This window comes from Mesocricetus auratus, unplaced genomic scaffold (assembly GCF_017639785.1).
Source record: "Mesocricetus auratus isolate SY011 unplaced genomic scaffold, BCM_Maur_2.0 Super-Scaffold_4256, whole genome shotgun sequence".
NCBI lineage: Eukaryota > Metazoa > Chordata > Mammalia > Rodentia > Cricetidae > Mesocricetus > Mesocricetus auratus.
In genome coordinates, this window is record NW_024429182.1 from 14,389,500 (window position 1) to 14,413,784 (window position 24,285).

General features: G+C 41.7%; 2 protein-coding genes across 2 annotated transcripts; one reads left to right on the forward strand and one right to left on the reverse strand.

Annotated features, from left to right (window-relative positions):
• Positions 1-7: 7 nt before the first annotated feature.
• Atp5mk (ATP synthase membrane subunit k) lies at positions 8-6,336 on the forward strand. Its single transcript, XM_005139383.4, has 4 exons — positions 8-147; positions 4,199-4,294; positions 4,384-4,476; positions 6,232-6,336. The coding sequence occupies exons 2-3, from the start codon at positions 4,208-4,210 to the stop codon at positions 4,471-4,473; spliced, it is 177 nt and encodes a 58-aa protein (XP_005139440.2). The 5' UTR covers positions 8-147; positions 4,199-4,207; the 3' UTR covers positions 4,474-4,476; positions 6,232-6,336.
• Taf5 (TATA-box binding protein associated factor 5) lies at positions 6,321-22,609 on the reverse strand. The gene is made up of 11 exons (XM_005063491.4): positions 22,018-22,609; positions 19,055-19,292; positions 15,336-15,651; positions 14,382-14,545; positions 14,150-14,285; positions 12,682-12,802; positions 10,889-11,018; positions 9,027-9,191; positions 7,816-7,993; positions 7,502-7,679; positions 6,321-7,358 (listed from the first exon to the last, which is right to left on the reverse strand). The coding sequence occupies exons 1-11, from the start codon at positions 22,583-22,585 to the stop codon at positions 7,141-7,143; spliced, it is 2,412 nt and encodes an 803-aa protein (XP_005063548.1). The 5' UTR covers positions 22,586-22,609; the 3' UTR covers positions 6,321-7,140.
• Between the last annotated feature and the right edge of the window lie 1,676 nt (positions 22,610-24,285).

A 24,285-nucleotide genomic window follows, 5' to 3' on the forward strand; every position in this document is an offset into this window, starting at 1 on the left:
AGGAGGGTGGGACCTTGCGTTGCAACCAATCAACGCAGAGGGCCGAGTCACCGCGGCGTAGGGGGAGGGAGTGTCTTCCGGTCGGGCCGAGCTGGTGGCTGGGTCTGTTGAAGGACGTCGGCTTCGGAGTCTGTGACTTGGGCTAAGGTGGGTGAGAAAAGGCTCTGCGACCGGAGACTGGGCTTCGCAGGGCCGACTAGCGTCCGCCCGCTCTCCCCGCCTCGCCACAGCGAGAGGTCTCCGCTTGGCGGGGAGGGCGCGGTGGGGAATGGGAAGGGCACTGGAGAAAATGGGGGTCGGGGCCCCGTGGTGCACCCGGGAAGCCTCTGCACCGCGAGGTACGTGCGCCCCGAGGCTCGCACGGTTCGCGGAGAGCCTTCCGTCCCACTCTCCTGTGTGGATTGGCGGTGAGACCCCTCGAGAGGGCAGCGCCCCAAGGTCATCCAGAGACAGTGCTGGGAGCGAACCCCGGCTTCTCAGCCCACCGCTAGCTAAATTCGTGTGTGTTGGGCCTGTATGGCCCGAGCGATTTGTTTCCTCTGAGCTGCGATCGGGAAGCCCGCCCTCCCTTAACTGCGGGGCAGCCTTCGTCAAAGCCAGAGTAAACGCGGGTGGCCCTGGCGTGCTCCAGGCCTGGGCCCGATGAACGCTAGCGTCTGGTCTGGATTCCGGAAGTTCCCATCCTGCGGGTCACGACCCCTTTGACAGATTTTTATCTCCAAAAAATGTTCATATTGCGAGTTATAACTAGCAAAACCACAGTTATGAAGTAGCAACGATGATAATTTTATGGTCGGGGATCACCACTACAGGAGGAACGGTGTTAAAGGGCCGCAGCATTAGAAATCAATGGAAGGGCTTCAAAACGCTGTTGCTTAGCGGGGCGTTGGTGGCGCACGCCTTTAATCCCATCACTCGGTAGGAGTTCCAGACCATGTGGCGCTACATATTGAAACCCCATCTTTTAAAAGATAAAACAATTCCATAAATGGATACGTTAATAAAAAGGTACCTGTCCATTGCCCTAAAACAATGTGGTTTGTTGGAAGGTGCAGATCTACATAAGCCTTAATATGAGCATCGTTTGCCTGTAGTGGGTGCATGTCCTTAATTCCAGCACTCAAGAGATAGAGGTGTGCAGATAGATCTCTTTGAGTTCAAGGACAGCCAGGGCTACACAGATAAACCCTGTCTCGAAAAACCGAATGATGATGATGATAGTAACAATGATGATGGTGCCATTGTGATCTGACCAGGACGTCACTATTCTTCCTCCATCTAAGCTTGTGGCATGTTCTCTTTAAGATCTCAGTTTTTGATACCATTTCTTTGTCCTGAAATCAGGATTCGTTGTCTTTGGAATACATCCTTCCTTATTTCAATGTCTTGTATGCACCGTAACAGTGGTTATCGGTTAATGGGTTTCTGTAAGGTTTCTCATGAGAACCTGCTTCATGACTTTAAAAAATGTACCATGAAATGAATGGGAAAGAATGTCTTTAGTAGGCTGTGTAAAGGGGAACTTGACTATGAAGGTTTTTTTTGTTTTTTTAATGGTGATTTTCCTGCTTTGGCTAGGTTCTGTGAAAGGAGCCTAAAGAAGTTTAGATTTCCTTCACTGTTCCAGTAACCATTTTGAAAATGTTGGAAATTAAGGTCTGGAAGTAATCTTTGAGCATGAATGCTCCTTTGAATGCTAAACAAAGGGATGCCAGTTTCCCTAGCAACAACACCCTTCCTGTTCTCTCCTACTTCCCTTTCATCTAGAGCCAGCCAGTCTACTGATCTTGCCTGGACTTTAACCAGCTAGTACAAGTTGTCATTGGGGTCTGTGGCTCAGTTGTAGGTAGGCAGTCATACTTACAAACCTTTGAATGGTTTTGAATTCTGCTGTTGCTGAGTTTGTGTCTGCTGTTTAAGTTAGCAAACTATGTCATTTTACTGTATTTTTCATTCTTCTCCCTCCCTTTCTCCTCCATCCCCCCACCCCACCCGGTATGGTTCCCCAATTCCAGACAAATAGTGCCTCATCTCCTTTCACACATATTAAATTACTTCTTCCTCTCCCCACACCCTTAAGATATCTTCCTCCTTTGCCAAGGTCCCCTTTCTATTTTCCTGACTTAACATACATACACATACATACATGCATATGTATTTAAATCTAGGGTCTGTGTACAAGAGAAGACATTGGGTATTTGTTCTGAGTCTGGCTTATTTAATGTAATGGTTTCCTGTTGTATCCATCCTCCTGTTTGCATCATAATTTCATTTTCCTATATGGCTGAGGAAAATTACACTGTATATGTGTACCACATACTCTATCTACTCATCTTTTGACAGACATCTGGGCTGGTTCAGTTTTTAGCTGTGGTGAATAGTCTAGCAGTAAACATGGATATGCAAGTATCTTTGAGGTGTGTTGAGTAGCCTTTCAAGTGAAATAACTGGGTATGTGGTAGTTCTGGGGGTGTTTTGTTTTGTTTTGTTTTTTATTATTTAAATTAGAAACAAGCTTGTTTCACATGTCAATCCCAGCTCCCTCTGTCTCCCTGGTAGCTCTGTTTTTAATTTTTTGAGCACCCTCCATGCTGACTTCCATAGTGGCTGCACCAATTCACATTCCTACCAGCAGTGTGTAAGGATTCTTTTCCCCACATTTCACCAGTATGTTGTCACTTCTTTTTAGTGCAGTTTCTTACATTAAAAGAAATAAAGCGCTGGGCGGTGGTGGCGCACGCCTTTAATCCCAGCACTCAGGAGGCAGAGGCAGGCGGATCTCTATGAGTTCGAAGCTGGGCTGGACCGATAGCCTCCGAAACAATGCAGAGAAACCCTGTCTCATAAAAACCAAAAAAAAAAAAAAAAGAAAGCTAGGTGATAGCACGTGCCTTTAATCCCAGCACTTGAGAGTCAGAGACTGGTGATCTCTGTGTTTAAGGCCAGCATGGTCAACACAGTGAGTTCCAGAACAGACAGGGCTACACAGAGAAACCCTGTCTCAACACCCTCACCCCGTTTTCTCCATATCATTATTAAGCATTAAACATTTTTCTGTGTGTTAAAATTACCCAGAGGCCTTATGAGAAAATAACTGGACCAGGGTTTCTAATTCAGTGTCTGTGGTAGGACCTGAGGGTCTACATTTCTAACAAGTTTCCAGTGGGTTTCATGTTGCTAGAGACCAGACTTTGAGAACTATTGACATGCCCTATAATGCCTGGAGTCGATTTTTAATATTGAACATCATTGGGGCCTTCTTCCATGGTTGTGCACAGACCTGTACAGAGTCCCTTCCATAGCAATTGTCTTTATCAGTCCATGTTGGATTTCTGGTCTTCCTGCTTTTCTGAACAGTGTTCATTGATGATTTATGAACCATATAGTTCTGCCTTATGATATTTCTGAAAAGATAAATTATTGGAGAAGAAATGACCCAGCTAAATAGAAGGGTATATATAATGAGAGAGACTCTAAATGTATGGTGTAGCAGTTTACACTCCACAGTGTTAAAACCCAGTTGTAACATTGTAAGTTATCTATGCTTGTTTGGTACTTAGATACCAAACTGGTTTGATTTTACTTTTTTTGATGTTCTTTGTGAGGTTGACTCTCCATTTTATACTTTCTTTATATTTCTCTTTCCAAAAACCAGTAGAATATTTGCCAGTTTTCTTAAGGGGTTTTTTGGCTCCAATGTTTACACTCAATTCCTTTATCTGTTTGGAAACTACCAGCTTCAGAAATCACCATTGACTTATATCAGTAAATGACCTGTCTCCCATGGAAGTCCTAAGTGATTTATAGTAAGAAAAACTGAGACTATGTTACTCTGTTGAGTTGGTGGTTACTGAGAAAGCTTGAAAAGAAGCATTACAAGCTCAACTTTCAGCCGATCTTAAAAGTGATTCAGTGTATACTCTAATACAGGCTGAATAGAAAATTGGAACATTAAGCTGTTCTGAGTCAGAGGACAGAGCTAATGACAATTCTTTTCTCTTCCATGCTGAGTAACTGTTCCGCAGTATCTGGAAGAACAGTGGGTGAAGGTCCTACTAACAGCTCCTATTAGCTAGGCTTTTCCCACCAGCTCCACTGTCGCAGAATCAGCTGAACCATGGAGATGACATGGGTTTTGACACTGAATCTGATGAATTGCATCCAAATAAATATTTTGTTACTTTTTTTTTTTTTTTAGATTGAAGTCATGGCTGGTGCAGAAGCTGATAGCCAATTCAAGTTCACTGGTATTAAAAAGTATTTCAACTCTTACACTCTCACAGGTAGAATGAATGTAAGTATTAGTTACATCTTTAAGTAGTTGTATCTGAGAATAAAAGAAAAGTATGACAACTTTGATTTACATCTTTCTTTTTTTCTTAGTGTGTACTGGCCACATATGGAAGCATTGCTTTGTTGGTTTTATACTTCAAGTTAAGGTCTAAAAAAAACCCAGCTGTGAAAGCATCGTAAATGGTAAGGAATTGCCATTTAAAAGTCTGTAACTTAGATACTTGGTGTTAAGTGTTTTTTTTCTTGCGTTGTAAAGAAATAAACTATTGGCACTCTGAAATTTATTGCGTATCTGAAAGCAAACACTGGGTATAATGTGTACCTGTAAACTAAACAGTTGGAGGACAGGGACAGGAGGATTCCAAGTTGAAGAACAGCTTGTGTGCTACATAGCAAGACATGGTCTCAAAACAACTCAGGGAAAAAGAGCTGGGTATAGGTCTCATACCTGCAATCTCTGCAATACTGGAGAGGGTAAAACAGGAGGATCACTGAGTTTAAGTCTGCTCTGACTCAAAAAAAAAAATTCACCAAAGAAAGGTTTTACAACAAAATGGTTTGAGCTTGTAGTGTTTGTCTATGTGTTTTCACAGGCTTCAGTGCTTTCCCAGAGAATATGGGACCCCTAGCCAATGCAGACTATGATTTTAGCTAAATTGGCATTTAAAGAAAAAAAAATGTCAGTTCGAGACCAGCCTGGTCTACGGAGTGAGTTCCAGGACAGCCTCCAAAGCCACAGAGAAACCCTGTCTCAAAAAAAGAAAAAGAAAAAAAATGTCATTTTAAGTTTTGTTGAAGTACTTTTTTTCTTTTACCATTTGTCTCTTAACACAATTAGATGACTTCTATATTCTTTACTCTTCCGTGCTGAGACAGGTCTCTCATTTCTACTGTCATGCACTGTGCATTCCCTGATTACCCTCCCCGACCCCCAGTTTCTACATAAGAGTACCAGTTATAAGCCCGCATCTAGTTTTTTTTTTTTCCCCCATAAATTGGGATCAAACTCAGGTCTTTGTGGTCTCCCCAGCTCAATTATAAGCTTCTTAAGTAATCTAGTTTTGGCTGGGTTTTGTTTAGGTTTTGAGACAGTCTTGCTTAAAACCCAAATGGTCTCACAGTTGTGGCAATTAACTCTTCCTCAATTTGCTGAGTTTTGGGATTGCAGGCAGGGATGGGGATTAATTAGAGCCTGGGGAGTGGCTCAGTGGTTAAGATCCCAGCACCCACACCAGGTGACTTGCACTGTCTAACTCCAGGCCATCTAAAACCCTTTTCTGAACTCTCATAAACACACATAACTAAAAACAAAAACTCTTTAAAAAGGAAATATAAGAAAAACTTGTACTAGGGATCATACCCAGGGCCTTGGCAGATGCTAGGCTACAACTCTACCTGAATGGCAGCCCCAACCTAACCAACCTTTAGCATATAAAGTTGCAGATGTTTGCTGGGTTTTTGGTAGCTTTGTATTTTCATAGAATAGTGGAAGTTGTCCCTGAATAAACCCCTTTAAGGTTTCCTTACAGTCCCCTTTGATCCCTTTTACCTATCCAGAAGTCAGTAAACGTGGTGTTCAGCAACTGTGCAGAAACCAGAAGGCTAGAACACCAATATCTAATGCTTTGTTATTTTTGTTGGCCATCTTAAATCCATTAAATTTAGGGGACTGTGTAGTCCAGTCCATGCCTATTCTTTTTTGGGTACTTTGTCCAGTTTTCTGCATGAAGTTACCCCTAACTTTGGAAGGGTGGTGGTATCCCCATAGAAACTATCTTGAAAACCAAGTAGCAGACATGTAGCTTACCTATTTATATATCTGCCCTACTTACTGACTCTTGAGAATCTGGTAAATTTATATTTTGGGGATTTGTGATAATTGCTTGTCATAAAAGTAGAGTGGAACACATTTGTGTCAAACTTTTTGCTTTTTTATAGGATTTTGAAATGTCTAACCTCATCTGTTAAGTCCCATGCCTGAAGAAGCTGATGTGAATCATCATGTAATACTCAATTTGTACAATAAATTATGAACCTGGAAAAGCTGGTTGTCTTTATTTACAAGATATCAAAAATATAAAACTGTACAAAATGCAACAAAGGCAAAAACTGGCAGTGACTTGGTCTAAATCTCTTAGTTTTCCAAAGCAAGGCTCAGTACTGGAGGTAAGCAACTGAAATGTCTGTCTGACTTCAAGTGTACTAGGTTGTATGAAGCCGTGTCAGCTGACATAGAGTATGGTATCTAAATCTCTTCACCTGGTTTGTAGAGTGGTTGCACTCAGAACTTACAAGGTAGGAATTGAGATGTCAGTGAATGGTTGGTACTTCTAGATTAGGGACTGTAGTCCCATACATTCCACTAGTCATGGGTGAAGGAAAGCATGGCAGTGGGTGGTTTAACACAGTGCTTGCGTGCCATACAGTAACTTCATTTTACAGCAGACACACACATGCTCATAGAACTCTTTAGCTACTCAAGATGGTACTATATTTCTTAATTTGAATCTTGAAGCAGAATAAATTGTTTAAATCAAATTGATTTCCTTTCTAAACAATAAATTAAAATAGCATTTGAACAGAAAAATGCATAGTTTCCACACAATCCAAAGCACCATAAATGTCCCCTCCATGAACATAATACCTCTTATTCAACTAACGGAAATTAGTTAAATATGGTTGCTATAGAAACGTGGAACTGTCCTGTTCAGATTTTCCAAGCAGCATACTCCCAGATCCATGTAGACAAAAACATTCTTTGTAGCTTAAATACTAATCACTGAGGTATTTGCTTTAAGTCTCCCTTTTCCAAACAGTAGCTTCCAAAAGGTCTCCAATACCGCTGGGTTATTGCGGACTGTAAGCTCCTGCAGCTAGAACCAAGTTTCTTCGAGTAAAATGCAGATGTACAACTGGTGTTGATTTGGTCATATATGTACCCAATAATAACTCCTGGGAATTCTCAGGTAGATTTATATGCCCAGTAGCTGTAGTAAAGTCATCAGTCTCTAAATCTTCAAATGCTTTGATGGCATCCCATAACCGAACTGTATTATCCATTGAACCTAAAAGAAAGCCAAAGAAAACATTAGTGTCTGTCACATCTAGAGTCTGACATTTTCCCTGTATACTTTGTGTTTACCTTGGTGGTTGGTTTTGTTTTTTAATGAAAGCTAAACCTTTATCCTAAAGCCATTAAAATAATTACCTGATGCCAAAATTTCACCATCTCTACTAAATCTAAGTGAACACACTGTATCAGTGTGGCCTTTTAATTCTCCAACCATCAAGCCATGTCCAATATCCCAAAGAAGTACTCTGCCATCTGTTGCTCCTGTAGCCAGGAATCTCCCATTGGGAGAAAATGTCAAGGAATGAATTGGTCCCTAGAAAACAGCAAAATCAGGTTAGTTAAGTATATCTGAAAAGGCCAAGACAGAATTTTAAAGTATGTATGCTACTAATGGCTATTTTGACTTTGAAAGCATGTGTGTGTGCTGGAGTAATGAGGGGGTAAGATACCTTGTGTCCAGTGAAGATCCTTACACAGTTACCATTGAGGACATCCCAGAGCCGCACAGTTCTGTCTGCAGAGCCGGTAGCAACATAGTTGGAATTTGGATGAAATCTAGTGCAATTCACATCAGCAAGATGCCCAGCAAATATCCTTAAAGGCTGATAGTGATCTGTAGCCCAAAGCCTTTTTAAAGTTAATGGAAAATAAGAAATAATAGTAATTAATTGAAATAAATTTTGACTCAAAATATTGGTACATCCAGGTTAAAGTCAATTCCAAATGGTTCTTCCTTACCATCTAACTGAAGGAAAGATAACAGAAAGATTGGGCCTAACGTTTTCTGGTTTGTTTTTTTTTTTTGAGACATTTTCTGTTTTTTCACATAGCCCAAGCTGGCCTTGAACTCACAGCCCTGTCTTCACATTCCAGAGTGCTGGTAGTTTTGGGCTTGTGTTTTGTTTTAAGACAGGGTCTCACTATATAGCCTTGGTTGTCCTGGAAGGCAGTGTGTCCTTGAACTCAGATCACCCTACCTTAGCCTTTCAAGTGCTAGGACTATAGGCATGTGCCACCATGCCTGTTCTGGGGTGCTGGGATTATGGGCATGGAAAATCTTTTTTTTTCTTTTTAGCTTTTTGAGACAGGGTTTCTCTATGTGCATTGGTGTTTTGCCTACATGCATGAAGGAGTCAGATCCCCTGAAACTGAAATTACAGGTAGCTGTGAGCTGCCATTCTGATGCTGGGAATTGAACCTGAGCCCTCTAGAAGAGCAGTCAGTGCTCTCAACCTCTGAGACATCTCTCCAGCCAGCATGTAAATTCTGATTCTCTGTATACCCACCTTCCTTCCCACTCCTAAAGCACAGAAAACCACTTTCCTGTAGTCTGGGCAACCACATAGTTTCTAGCAAGAATTTCATCAATAAGAACTTTATGGTAACAGGGGACATATGGATTCTCATAGTGGTAATGGAAAATAACACATCTGACGTGGGGAGCATGTTATAAATTACATTAAAGCAGGATTTTGGTGCACACATAGTAAGAGATAGGGTAATAATCTCCCTCATGTCCATTTCAAACCACAGCTGTAAATGCTCATCTTCTCAAAAACTTAATCCTGAACATCATGAAAATGAGGTTTTCTGGACTTTGTATTCCCAACAAGAAAGTTATGTTCAGAGAGTGAACCCCATTAGATCATAGTGTTCTTACCGAGCTACTCGGTCATGGCCTCCTGACACAAAGTAATATCCGTATGGAGAAAACTGTGTGTCCCATACTGGGTAGTTGTGTCCTTTATATCCCACCAAGCACGTAAATGTCTGAAGGCTCCAGAGTCTAACGGTTCCGTCCTCTGAAGAGGAGAGCAGATAGTTCCTGAGGAGAGGAGGTGATGTGTTTGGTTTCCAGAATAACGTGTCCAAGTTTCTTCTCATTGTCACACTTTAGCAAATGACATATACCTAGTATATCTCAGTGTATGTACACACATGCATGTGGGAATGCACACAGTACTGAGGACTGGAAGTAGGGCCTTGCACATGGCAGGCCGGAATTCTACCACTGAGCTATACATCCTTAGCCCCTCACCTGCGTGTGTGGTATGAGGTATGCATGGTGTCTTCCTTGAGCAATCTCCCAGATGAACCCAGAGCTTGTCAGATTTCTCCAGAGATCCCAGCTCCAGCTCCAGAATACTGGGGTTACAGGAGGGGTGCCATGCAGTCCAGCATTTATGTGGGTGCTGGGGATCCAAAATCTGGTCTTGACACTTCATGACAAGCACTTTACCACTGAGCCATCTCATCCCCACCTCTTTATTTACACTTAGAACTCACAGTAGATACCAAGAGCTAAAAATATCAAATGTTAAAATGAAATACTGCCATATCCTGAACACCTACTAATTATTAAAATTATTACAAAATGATAGCGATTATGAGGGGGTCACAGTACTTTAGAAAAGAGAAAAAATGGTAAATACTGTGATGGCTCATACGTATAATCTCAGAATTTAGGAGATTGAGGGAGGTTGGCTTGCTGCAAATTCAAGGCCAGTCTGGTGTATAGCATGAGACCCTGTTTCAGAACACCAAAAAAAAAAAAATGTTGAGAATAATAAAAATATGGTTACCCAGACAGTCTAAGAAACAAGGTGTATCGATTTTGGATATTATTTCCTATCTGCATGGACTACATTAAAAAGGAGTGGGTGTAGCTCAGTAGAGTACATGCCTAGCACTCAGTTGGACTCGACTCATATGCAGAGGACTAATGTTCCTCCTTTTCCAGGGACAAATACAAAAGCCAACTGTTTTCCCTAAAATCAGACATCTTCAAGCCAAATGTACCATCTGGCTAAATCCTATTAAATATATTTTTTTTTGTTTTTAATTCTCCAGATTCACAAATACAATGAAAACTCTGGGGGATGAAAACCACTGTCTATCCAAGTACAATAAATATATGATAATATGGGTGAAAATACCCCCTCCCAAGTCATTTTTGCAGAAAATTAGAAATGAAAATCAAGAAATACATAAACACAAATGGTGCTGTTCTTTCAAAACATGGTCTGGCTATGTTGCCCAGCTGACCTTGAACCACAGTCCTCTAGCCTCCAGAGTAGCTGGGACCACAGGCACTTACCACCACACCCAGCTTTCTTCATTTTTTTCCATTATGGAAAGAAAGCTAATGCTTCAGCTGACAGCTATTAATGCCATTAGCATTAGGAGAATTTGTGTTAAATTTTACAAAGTGCCACAAGAACAATCCAAGAACTCAAGGAATTCAACCTCTATTAGAGGGTTATTCAAAGATAAGCTAAAATTTGAAACCAGTGAGCCCTGAATGTGAATCTTGGTTCTGTAAATTTAGTATATACTTAATTGCTATTTTATATACCAGTACCCCAAGGTAAATTAGCAAATGATAAGATTCTAAAAGATACTGAACTACAGGCAATCATGGTATTTTTCTACAAAGTGTCTAGGCATTTGCATTTTATTTCCAGCAGTTAACTTTTAAATCTCAATACTGTTTATCAGTATTTAATTTTGTTTGTATTTTACCTATCCGGACTGAAGCTGGCTCCATAGACAGGCCCACTGTGACCATACAAAATCTTCAACTCACTTGCAGTTTTCTCATCCATGATTCTTTCTAAGACATCATCTGATTCTTTGTCTATAAGACTAAGATCTAAAAAGGTCCAGAAATATTATTTTAGGTTCGTTCATTAAAACACTTTAGGCAATCCCATCATAGCTCAGAACTAACATTTCAACGTTTCTTCCAATAACCACTATGCTAGGGCCTCTTAAAGTCAGTGATACATCCTCTTGTACAGAATAAAATGAGACTTCAAACAGTTAATAATCTGCTAGACCACACGATTACTCAGCATGAGAACCATAACTGATTCTTTAGTTTGTCTACTATGCTGTTTCATAAAAACCCTAAAAAAAATTAAATGTATTGTTTAGGAAAAACAACAAAAAGCTTTAAAAAATCCTGACCTTATTAGAGGTTTGGGTTTTTGTTTTTCTCTGCCTTTTTTTGTTCTGATGAATTAATTTTATGTGTATCGGTGTTTTGCCTGCACGTAGATGAATGTACCACATGCATGTAGAACTAGAGTGATGGCTGGTTGTGAGTCACCATGGTGTGGGAATCTAACCCAGGTCCCCTGCAACAGTCAGAGCTTTCAGCCACCGAGACATCATCTATCCAGCCCCTCATTTTGATGTCTGAGACGGGGTCTTCAATATGTAGCTCAGTCTGCTTTGAACTTACAGTGATCTTTCTGCCTCAGCACTCGAGCGTGTGAATGAGAATTTGAAGCATGTATGCCACCACACACATGTGGATGCCAAAGGACAACTTTCAGGACCCTCCCAGCCCTGAGATTTTCTTTAAATTTACAGGGAAATAATAATCAGATACTAGAGTTTTAACTTTTACGAGTTTTCTGACAAGGGCTAGAGTTGACTCAGTGAACAAGAGCATTTATTGTTCTTGCGAAGGACTCAGGTTTGATTCCCAGAACTCACATAGAGGTTCATCAACTCCTCAGGCATCAGGCACACATGTGGTACACAGATTACATTCAGACAAAATATTTATACACAAAAAAAATAAAAACAAATCTTAAAGCCAGGCCATGGTGGCCCGCACCTTTAATCTCAGCACTCTGGGAGGCAGAGGCAGGTTGGTCTGTGAGTTTGAGGCCAGCCTGGTCTACAGAGTGAGTTCCAGAAGAGCCAGGGCTACACAGAGAAATGCTGTCTTGAAACTTCACCACTCACCCAAATGGGTTGTCTGACCTAATCCCTTCATTCTACACAAGAGAGAACAGGGGCCAACCAGTTAATCATTGCCACCCCCAATGGCTCTTTCATTATCTTGGTTTGGTGTTTATTTAAGACAGTTTATGTAAGTTTTACAGGCTAGCCTTGAATTCTCTCTGCTGTCCAGGCAGTCCTAGAATTCAATCGCTTTCATTTTAAACTATTTAATGTATTTAATTATGTGGGTGCAAGCATGCCTAGCACATGTGGGGAGGTCAGAGGACAACTTTTGGGAGGCAATTCTCTCCCACATGTGAGTTCCAGGAATCAGGCTCAGCAGCAAGCCCTGTCCTGATGGGCCACCTCACCTGGCCTGTTCTTGAATTCTCAATCCTCCTGTTTCGTGCTCCTAAGTAGGCTGTAATCACAGGCCTCTGCCACCAGGCACAGCTGGGAATGTTACCTCTGAATTCAAGTGAAATCAATTCTGCAAAGATCACAACTTCCTGTCTAATTCCATGGACTCCAACTGGTATAGACTAATTTCAAGTTTACTAATAGGTCATCTCAGTTACCTGATGCTTGTTTGACACTACGAAGCTTTTTAGGTGTCACAGACCACACTCTGACAGTTGAATCTGCAAAACCTCCAGCAATCAGACTGGAATCATCTGTGACATCCACTGCAGTGAGGCCCTGACAGTAAAAAAAATTGGTATCTGAACAAATGCACATACTAGCAAAGTTAAATGTACACCAATATATATAACTATACACATACATAAAAGAGATCACTATGTGGGGGACACAGAAGAGTTGAGAGATAAACACCCAGTGCTCATGGATGAAGTTCTCAAAGTTCATAGAACTAAAATAGGAATATCTATGTTACATTCTGTTGCAGAATATTATTTAACTATAAAAGGATGTGTTGCTGTTTTATTTTGCCTGCCTAAGGCACCTTATTGGTCTAATAAAAAGCTGAACAGCCAATAGTGAGAGAGGAGGTATAGGCAGGGAGGGTGAGAAGGAGGAGGAATTTAGCCTGGGGAGGGGCAGGGGCCAGACAGAAAGACAGACACACAGGAATCAGGAAGTAGGACATACAGAATGAAAGGTTACAAAAGCCCCGAGGCAAAACATAGATAAATATAAACAGGTTAAATTAAGTAAAATGAGCTTGTGGGACACACCTAAGCTAAGGCCAAGCATTCATAATTAGTAGTAAGTCTCTGTGTCTATTTGGGAGCTGGTTTGTGGCCCAAAGAAAATTCCAACTACAACATTTTCTAATAAAACTCACTGTCTGAGCTGGGCAGTGGTGGTGCACACCTTTAATCATAGCACTCGGGAAGCAGAGGCAGGTGGATCTCTGTGAGCTTGAAGCCAGCCTGGTCTGCAGAGCAAGTTCCAAGATACCCTCCAAAGCTACAGAGAATCCCTGTCTCAAAAACAAAAACAAAAAAAAAAACCATGAAGACCATGTTATCACTCATTTTTTGCACTCTGTATTTGGAGTGCATAATAGGAAGTACATGTTAATACTTTTTGTACTCTGCTAAATGCATCTGCAGTAGTCCATTATAAGAAGTCAACAAAGACATTTGGAAGTAATTAAAAACACCACCTTTATATTAACACTTAAACCAAATACAAAGGATGAACCAGATGGATTTCCTCAAAGGTTAGAACTCCAGGCAATCATCAAGGGTCAAGTATAAGCAGGATTCTGACTCTTGCAAGCCTCTAAAGGCTTTTAAATTCAGAAGACATCTAGCAATTCTGACCGGTATCATTTCTCTGGGTGTCTCTATTTTATAGCTTTGGCAGTCCTGGAACTTGCTATGCAGACCAAGTTGTCATCCAACTCAGAGACCCACCTGACTCTGCTAGAATGCTGGGATCAAAGGCATACACTACCACACTGGCTTTCCTTTGCTTTAAATTAAATAATAAAATTCCATTTTAGTGACTGTCTCTCAATGGTAAATCACTGTTTTATCTGACTCTTCTGGAAGAACGTATCCAATTATTTTTACTAACCTGGTAAGCATTAAGGAATGTATAAAAACAAATGGAAGGTAAGCAGTCTGGCCCAAGGCGCACTCGTTTGGTGGTCTCTTTCATATTCATTATTTTGTCTAGTTTGTCTGAATCTTTCAACTCAGGAAGAGGAATTCTGTAAGAGAAAAGAGACTAAGAATCACTCTTTGGATATTAATAAACTTCAGCCCTCTGCAACATAGCTTTCCCTCCATATAAGTTTCTTCCTCACCTGTTTTGAGGTGGGGCATTGGGATCTTGTTTTTTGCTTTTAGATCCAATACTATCCTTTTTAGGCTTCTTCTTTTTAGGTTTTCCTTCTTCATTTTCTCCTTCTTCATCCTCATCATCCAAAGGCACGTCAATTTCTGGCTCTTTTAATAAGCCAAAAAATACCTACAAGTCAAAAGAATCAACATTTTTAGAAGAACTTTTCTTCAATGTGTTTGACTACATCATTTCTCTTCAACTACAAATGACCACATAACACAATTCTAACCAACAGATAGATATAGATAGAAGTATAGAGTATATAGTTTTAATTAGAAATAAAAAGACATGTGTAGTGGCACATAACTTCAATCCCAGCACTGGGGAGGCAGAAGCAGATGGATCTCTGTGAGTTCAAAGCCAGCCTGGTATACAGAGAAAGAACTAGGACAGGTAAGGCATCAGCTACACAGGGAAATCCCGTCTGGAAAAACAAAACAAACCAAACAAACCCACCTGTTGTCCTGGTTTTAAAGAGAGACTTGGCAGACTTTTCCTTGTGCACCCTACAGTTACAACGCTATAGCAGCCGTGTGCGTGTGTGTGTGTGTGTGTGTGTGTGTGTGTGTGTGTACAGGAAAGCAGGCAGGCACACACACATACACACTCATGCCACATTCTAAAGATGGTGAGATGGTGGGCCAGGAATACAGACATACAGATAGCACTTTGGAACTATTATGCCACTCACCCCCAAAAAAACCTTGCTTGTCTCAACTGCTGTAGTTGCTGTAGTTAGGGTTCTGTTTCATGCAACCATTCCCAAACCCTTACATACACTTGTAACCTTTAGAACCCATTTTGAAAGCAGTGCAAGGTTGTTCCCGAGGTAGCTATAAGAAGAGTGTATGAATTATGTAATGGGAACCCTACATTTCCAGTTTGCATTTTATAGTTCTTAGGTTTACTCCCATACCTTTGATTTGTTTGCTTCTCGTTTGGCCTCTCCTGCCAGACTTCCCACCATGGCATCTATCTGTTGCTTACTGCGAGGCATCCCATCAAAAATGTCAATGTAGAGGTGCTCCTGAACTATGTTCCATATCTGATTGTTCTGCTTCTCCTGAAGATGCCGCTTCAAGAGTTGGTACGAGTCACGGGAAATACGAAGAACAAATTTACTTGTTCGAAAGTCCAGCATGGTTTCATTCCCTTTCATGTGCTCCTTTTTGGTAAGACTAGATAATACTCGTAGGTCATCCTGGTAATAACATTCCTGATCTCCATGGAACCTGTTTTAGTGATTTTAAAAAGTTATTTTTCAGTGTCATTAAGACAATGTTTCTCCTCATATATTTTTAAACCATCACAGAATAATCTATAATATATAGTAGTATAAATATATATCTAAGTATATATGTATATAATATAATAATGCAATTATATTAATGACCCTGACCTAGGCTGTACGATCACTAATATATCTAAAAATGACTATAATTCAGTTTCTAAACTCACCCTTAAAATGACCAATTCCTCTAATGAAACATATCATAAACATTTCCAGAGAAGTTTTGAAATAAAGCAGAGTGAATGAAACATTTGAGTGGAATATAAGACCCACCACTAGTATGTATTTCTTTTGAAAACCATCTTTTGTAATACATAAAAATGGCAGAAACCTTGCTTTACTGAATTTTGCGCTTTCTCAAAACCCCACTTTTTAAAACTTTTTATTATAGAACATTTCAAACACAGAAGTAGAAAATAATATGCCTCTGGCATACTTATCACAGCCTCAGAAATAATCAGTACATGGGTTCTCATAAACCTAAACATTTCAATTACTTCCTATATTAAGACACTAAACATCAATATTTTAATATTGATACTAAAGAACAAATATTGGTATTGAACAATGAGCGATTTCATAATTTCACTATTCCCAAGGCAATTAAGTAAAGCCTCCAGCCTTGGTTATAACTTATAAATTTTTGGGGGGGGTTTTCGAGACAGGGTTTCTCTGTATTGTTTTGGAGGCTGTCCTGGAACTCCCTCTGTAGACCAGGCTGGCCTCGAACTCACAGAGATCCTCCTGCCTCTGCCTCCCGAGGGCTGGGATTAAGGGCATGCGCCACCAACGCCCGGCTATAACTTATAAATGTAAATATACTTTTGTTGTTAGTCTTGGGTTATTGTACCCTCATTTGAGCATGAGGTCCTAGTAAGCTGTCTGTAATGGAAACAACATTTTATGACAGCCCAGCCTCCTAATTAGGAAGATGCTATCTGAGGAGACTGAAAACAGGACTGCAAAAGAAATTAGTTTATTGAAGAGTAGAAATTTTGTTGGGGGGAAGGCGCTGAGCTACAGTAGTTTGCTTTCTGTACCTTTAATTAGGAATCTGAGTTTAATGAATGAATACAGTAGCTTAAGAGTTCTGCTGGTTCCCATCACCATCATCTTTGTTATCTGGCAAGTCCTGGCTTCAAGCGCCATTGCTTGCACTGAAGAGCTCCTCCTCAGTCAATTCGACTGCCTCCTTGGCATCTAAACTCAACACCTTCCTGAATTTCTTCCTATTTCTCTACCCTTTCCTTTTCTCTATGTTATACTTGGTTGTTAAATGCTGGCACTCCTCAAACCAAAGTATGGCTTTAGTTCCTCCTCTCCTCTCAGCTTTTATATGCGGGGGGAACAGGGGTCACATTATAGAGGGACAAAGTGACTATTGACTGACCAATCTTAGAGGTAATGGTCCTTTTTGGTTTTGTTGTTTTGTTTTTTTGAGACAAAGTCTCTGTGTAGCTCTGGCTGTCGGGGAACAATACTAAGTAGACCAGGTTTGCCTCGCGAACTCAGAGATCTACTTGCCTCCTTAAGTGCCAGGATGTGTGCCACTATGCTGGGCAAGGTTATTGGTTCTTAAACTAGTCAAAAGAACATCTGAATTGGAAATAAAGATTACTTCTCCTACTTGACAAACCTGTCCTCTTCTAGGGATTTCTGTGGGTAAAGTCATCCTTATCCAAATGACAAACCAGACACCTGGATGATCAATGATACATCACCTCCTGTCCAACCCATCAAGTGTTGAATTAATCTACTTCTCAGCTGCACCAGCAGATTCTTGCTTCTCAACAAGGATGCTACTAATATATTAGGCAGGACAATTCTCTGCTAAGTGGAACTGTCTATAAATCCCATAATAATTATTATCCTTCTCTCCTAGCCTACCAGTTATTGTGACAAACAAAAATGCCTTGACATGTTTGCAAATGGTCAAAGTAAGGAGTATCACTCCATTATGAACAATTAATAAAGGTCAGGCAGTGGCGCACACCTTCAATCCCAGCACTTGGGAGGCAGAGGCAGGTGGATCTCTGTGAGTTCCAGGTCAGCCTGGTTTACAAAGCCAGTTAGTTCCAGGACAGCCAGGGCTGTTACACAGAGAAATCCTGCCTAAACGCCCACCCCCCCAAAAAAGAAACACTTAATAACCCCGGTCAACCAATAGCCCTCTGTCCCTCACCATGTCTGCCTCCTTGCACACATAAAGGTCCTTTATGTAAAGAGGGGTACTCAGGCCGTGGTGGGGTGGATCATGCCTATAGTCCTAGCATTCAGAGGGGAGAAACAAACAGATCTCTGTCAGTCTGAGGCCAGCCTGGTCTACACAGTAAGGTCCAGGCCAGGTAGGTCTATGTAGTAAGATCCTGTCTTAAGAAAAAAACAACAAAAAAGGCAATTAATGAAATTACCTTCGAAATGATGTCTGTAGCAAAGATGCCTCACTGTCCCCAAATGTTCATTTTTCCTGTCTTCCTCCATAACAAAACACCTATTAGCTGGGAACAGACGCCTAAGGAAAGACTGGATTTCCTACATTTATAACCGGGCATGGTCACTAACTGACAAGTTAGAAAAAGAAGTATGTGTCCATCTTCCAGGAATGTGTACCTCCTTGCTGACTAGAGTACTGTTAGGATGGCTTATGGCTAGAGAATCTTGTGTCGCACATGGAAACTACATGACAAGAATGGTAAACTGAGGAAGGCCACATCCTGATGATTGGATTCACCTATTAGCCATGAACTTCCTACCTTACGAGAAAATCAAACTTTCATTGTATATAAGCCTTTGCTGTTTGGACTGTCAGGCATTTTAAGTCTAACATAATCCTAACACAGTTTCCTATTGCTCTTAGATAAAGTTTTATTTATGTCAAGTTTCAGAGACTGTCAATCAAATTTAATCCAACACAAGTCCCTATTATTCCTATGACAAAGATCCTGAACATAGTGCAAGAACCTGTCTGTTGTTCTGGGTCCCAACCAGTTTCCCAGCTAATGTTATACCATACACCCCACCACTCCCTGCTCCAGCTACTGAGTTTCTTTTAGCCTCTGTAACTACCATGATCCCTACTCCCCCCAACACACACACACACACAGACCTTCCAGATATGTTCTTCTCTTCATCTGGCTAATTCCTAGCCCTTCTTCAGACCTCACTTCAAGTCTGGCTTCCTCTGGGAGATCAACTCCCCTACCCCCATGTTAGGTTCATATTGCCCAAGGTACCTCTCCTTCACAGAGTACTTTCTGCTTTATAATCTTACATTTGTGTGGTTACAAACGTGTGTGTATACATACATACATAGATAAATAAATAAAATGTTAAAATTCACATACTTTTCAAAGAATGATTTTGCTTCATTTTCATGTTGATTATAAACTAGCTCCAAGTACATGTGTACAAACAGAGGATAAAAGAGTTGGGATAATTCTGCTCGATGGCAGTCCAGAGAACATTCAATGAAGTGTTTCAGTCCACTGTAGTATTCTTCATACATTGTAGGGTCTCCTTGTTGGTTGTAGGCCGACAAGACAGCACTGACATCTGGCTGGTCTTCCACAGCTACACTTCCAACTGTTTAAAAAAATGAATGACAACTTTTAAGAAAATGATCTAAAATGCACCATGTGAGTGTGGGGTTTGCAAGGCTCAGAGAAGCGCTTTTTCTCAAGTTTGTCCCTTTTCTCTCAACCTCTCTTCCCCAACACAATCATATTTTTTTAATTGTGTATTACATTTGTTTATATTGTATACATGTGTGAGACTCTGTATGGGGGTCAGGGGAGACAAGCCATTGTGCTCAAGTGGCCATCAGAGGACAAATTACAGTAGTCAGTTCTCTCCTTCCATAAGAGGCTTCAGGGATCTACCTAAGTTTGTCAAGCTTGGTAGAAAGCACCTTTACCTGCTAAGCCATCTTGCTAATCCACAATCAGTTACCCAAGCCAGAAGTCCTTTAGTTTGACTATATCTTACATTTTTAAATCAATGACAAGAACAGTCAATATTTTTCCTGTAGCTGTCTTATTTTAAAGACAAAGTGTACATGCAGGTTTAGTATTGGAGCTAAGTGGATAGGATTTGTATAGCATGCACAAAGCCCTAGGTTCAACCCCCAACACCACCAATAAATAAATGTGCAAAGCAAACAAATCTTTCTGTACAAATGACATATACCACACTCGAGTGCTTTGTATATCGATAACTCCTGTAATAGATCTAATCCTATGGTGTCTTTATACTCAAACATCAATCACCTCATATAAAATATCAGCATTTCAAGCAAAAGAGGGAACAGAATATAACTCCAGAATATAACTCTCTTGTATATGCTTCAAGCAATTTCTTAACCAATCATTTCAAGGTAGAAAGTCTTCATACTTATTTGTAATATAACAATACAAAACAATAATGATTTTTTTCAATCAAGTCAGAGTTTGGATGGTGGAAATTTTGGTAAACTACAATTATAGTGTTATATACTTTTATGTGTTTTTTAGTGGTTATACATACTCTTTACGCAGGAATTATAATCAAAAGTTAAATTTTGTAGTCACTCTCATGGTCTCTTTTCCTCCTCAGTTTCTCAAGTATGACCTAAAAAACAGTCAAGTTTCTGGACATATGAGAGATATTGGAAAAATAATATAATAAAAATATAAAGCCAGGCGGTGGTGGCTCACACCTTTAATCCCGGCACTCAGGAGGCAAAGGCAGGCAGATCTGTGAGTTCGAAGCCAGCCTGGTCTACAAGAGCTAGTTCCAGGATAGCCTCCAAAGCCACAGAGAAACCCTGTCTCAAAAAACAAAACAAACAAACAAAAAATGTATGTATGTTACAATATATTCACAAAATATAGCATACAGAAAAGATCCTCCTTCTCAGTTACATTTTCCATATAATTTTTTACTTATCACTCCCTTCTCCCATAACTATACTTAAGTGTAGGTTGGCTTTAATCTCACAGTAATTCTCTGCCTCAGCAGAGTGCTGGCACCATAAATGTGACACATTTCTATTGATAGACATAAATAACAGCCATGTGTTGAAACCTCATGTCTGGCAATGCTCTCACAGACACAGATTGATTTTCTAGAGCTACTAAACTGGATAACTTAATTCAATATTTACTGATCTCCTTTGAGAACTTATACTAGGTGTGAGTTTAAATTTTGTTTGTTTTTCGAGACAGGGTTTCTCTGTAGCTTTGGAAGCTGTCCTGGAACTCGCTCTGTACAGCAGGCTGGTCTCTGCCTCCCAAGTGCTGGGATTAAAGTCTTGAACCACCACCGCCAGGCCAAGTTTAAATTTTTTTAATTCAGTGTGTGTAGAAGACAACTTTTAGGTAGCTGGGTCTGTTTCCACCATGTGGGTTCTATGAACGCAACTCAGATGGTCAGGCATGGTGCCTTCACCTGATGAACCTGCAAGTATGTGTTTTACATATGGATTTTGTGACAACAGTTTCTGGGAGGAAGGTGGAGTTGAGTTCTCAGAACTGGATTCAGGGCCTAAACTTTTTCAGTACTGGGCATTTTGCACATTACATCTTAGCCTCGTACTAACTTACTAAATTAAAAAAAAACTAAGAAAATATGTCTTTAACTGACAACACTCAAGGGAAAGCAGAGACAAAAAGGGTCTGCCCCACACCCACCCGCAAAGTTAGGGTTTCCAAAGGTTAGTATACCTCAATATGGCAGGTTCCCAGACTCAACCCCTTATAGAGCTGGGGCCTGAAGTGATGCTCAGGAATTTGCATCCTCCAAAACACTTAACACCACTTAGCCACATTCTGAGAAATACTGACTACCATCACTCTGGATGTGTGGTCCAAAGCAAGCCTTCCGGCTTTGCCCAACAAGTCCATTTTCTCATCTCAAAAGGATAGATGAGAACTGTAAAACTGTGAAAAATCAAGACATAGAAAGTTCTTGCAATGAAAGTATGGTAGTGTAACAGTACTATATTCGTGGTCACACTAACGTATCCACGGCTCATAAATCTAAAGAAAAGTAAAAACACCGAAACCCTAAAGTCCTCACTTCTGTCAAGCCCCGGTTCCCGGCACCTCCCCCTGGGCTCCTCAGCTCTGCTCAGCCTCTGGCTGGAACTGACAGCTCAGAAGAGGGTTTGACTGCGCAGCCGGCGCCGTAGAGAAAGGGGCGGGCATGTGGCCCTAGAGGCGGGCCCAGGAAATTCAAAACAAGCCCGCAGAGGTGCAGGCCTGCCAGCCCTCGCCTTCCCGGCTAGCTCCCCTTCAAGCCGGCGCTCCTTTCCCGGGACCCCGCGATTCACCTTTTCCTGGAGCCGCAGGACCTGAGGCTGCACCTGAGAACACCGTGGCCACCGAAGCGCCGGTGCCCGGAGGGTCAGCGGCCGCGGAGCCGGGGACTGAAGCGGTGACCCGGCTGAGAAGCGCGCTAGCCGCCTCCGCGCCGGCCCCGTCCAACTCTCCCGGAGCTCCGGAGCCCGCCACTGCCTCCTCCAGCAGCCGGGCCTCACGGCGCAGCGCCTCTTCGGCCTCGCGGAGGTTGCTCTGCCGTAGGAACTGCAGCACTGCCAGAAGAGTCTGTCGGTCGTGGGGAGCGCCGGCCTCCGTGGGAGCGCCGGGCACCGGGGCCGCCCCCGCCGGGGCAGCGGCGGAGACAGCCACCACAGGCTTGGGGGTCCCGCCATCCCCGCCGGCCGCCGCCGCCGCCGCTGCCGCTGCCACATTCCCGCCGCCGCCGTTGGGGCCGTTGTTGGGAGTGCCGCCGCTACCCTCGCCTGCGCCGTCGCCAGCCTGCGGAGGTAGCAGCGTCGGCGGTCCCTCAGGCTCTAGCTTGACCGCCACCTCCGTCTGCTCCTCCGCCAGCGCCGCCATCTTGCGGCTGAGCCACCTCGCGCCGTCAAGCGTGACTGCGTTTTCGCCACATGGAGGGCGGGGTAGAGCGCTTCACGACATCTGGGGCAGACCATTTACGGCAGGGGGAGGAGCTAGCGAGGAGAAAAGGCGTGAGCTCGGGCAACTTTTCAAAAGTGAGTGCACAGCACTCAGGAAGTGGGAGTTGGTTACCGTCTGCATTACGTTGCCTGATAATTACTGTTCATCGCAGGCAGGCTATATTCAGGCATTGAGGTAGACGTTTTACATTATACGAGTTCTTTTAATTCAACAATTCTTAGAAGGCGCTAACCTTTATGGACGGCTTAGCCAAAACCCAAAGAGGTTAAATACCACGCTAAACTCACGCGAAGGGAGTATGTGAAGATTCAAGCCCGGGTATTTAATTCAAAAGCACATACTATTAATAAGAAGGAAGTTTCTGAGCTACTGGCAAGGTTTTCTAATATTGGGAGCTGAATTGTGGTTACCTTTTATTTCAGTTTTCATTCCTGTAAAAAAATCTAGCCTTGTGAACTTTACAGTATATGTTACTGTAATAAAAGTCTTCAAGGCGGATGTAGTTTCTAAACATAAATTTAAGCCGAAGGAAGGGACATGATGACCGCTGCAGATCGGGGCCACATGGTTGCCATAGCAAGTTCTAGATCAGTCACGGCTACACAGGGAGATCCTGTCCCAAAAACAACAAAAACCACTAACAAAATCAATTATAAGTTTAAAGAGGAAGAAAAATTAAGAATTTCTTTTCAAAAATAAAAACAAAAATTTTAAAAAGACTTTATTTTCATTCCTTGTTTCCAAATAAATCATTTCTCTTTTTAAAAAAAAAATTAGGAAAGAAAAAGTTGTTTTAAGACAGGGTCTTGGGCTGGAGAGATGGCTCAGCGGTTAAGAGCACTGCTTGCTCTTCCAAAGGTCCTGAGTTCAATTTCCAGCAACCACATGGTGGCTCACAACCATCTGTAATGAAGAGGGCACCAGACATACATGCAAGCAGAATACTGTATACGTAATAAATGAATAATTAAAAAAAAAGGACAGGGTCTTATGCACCCAAGCTGGCGTTGAACTTGTTGGACAACTTTGAATTCCTGGTCCTCCTGCCTTCACCTTACAAGTGCTGGGGTTACAGATGTGTGCCATCACACCCAGCTAAAACGTTTCTAACTTTTGTGACGGAATGTTTCATTCGATGCATTCACTGTCCACTGTCACCATTTTGGTGCTCAAGGCTGTCCTGGGAATTGAACGTTGGCTACACCTCTTGAATCTAGGCAAGCACTCTACTGCTGAGCTACAGTAGCAGCCCTTAATTGGGAACAGATCACCGAATCATGACCACTTTAGTCGCCTCTGTGGGGGTCTCTGCAATTCCAGAGTGTCTAGGTTGTCATTTAGCTGAGGTTAATGACTTCATGTACAGGGATCCCCATTCCACTGGAAGAAAGAAACTCCCTGAATGCCTGGGACCCACTTTCACCATCTTGTTCTGTCTTCCTCTCTCTGAAGCCTACTCCCAGAGTCCTTCCCTTCCAGAGCCTGCTCAGTCTGGATCTTTGTAGGGTGCCCACTGTTTCCCTCTGGATGTCGCCCTTTCTCTTTGATTTTCTCTCATTTCACTGATGACTGTTTCAGTCTGACTTTTTTTCTGTAGACTTTTTCACGTTTAGGAATCA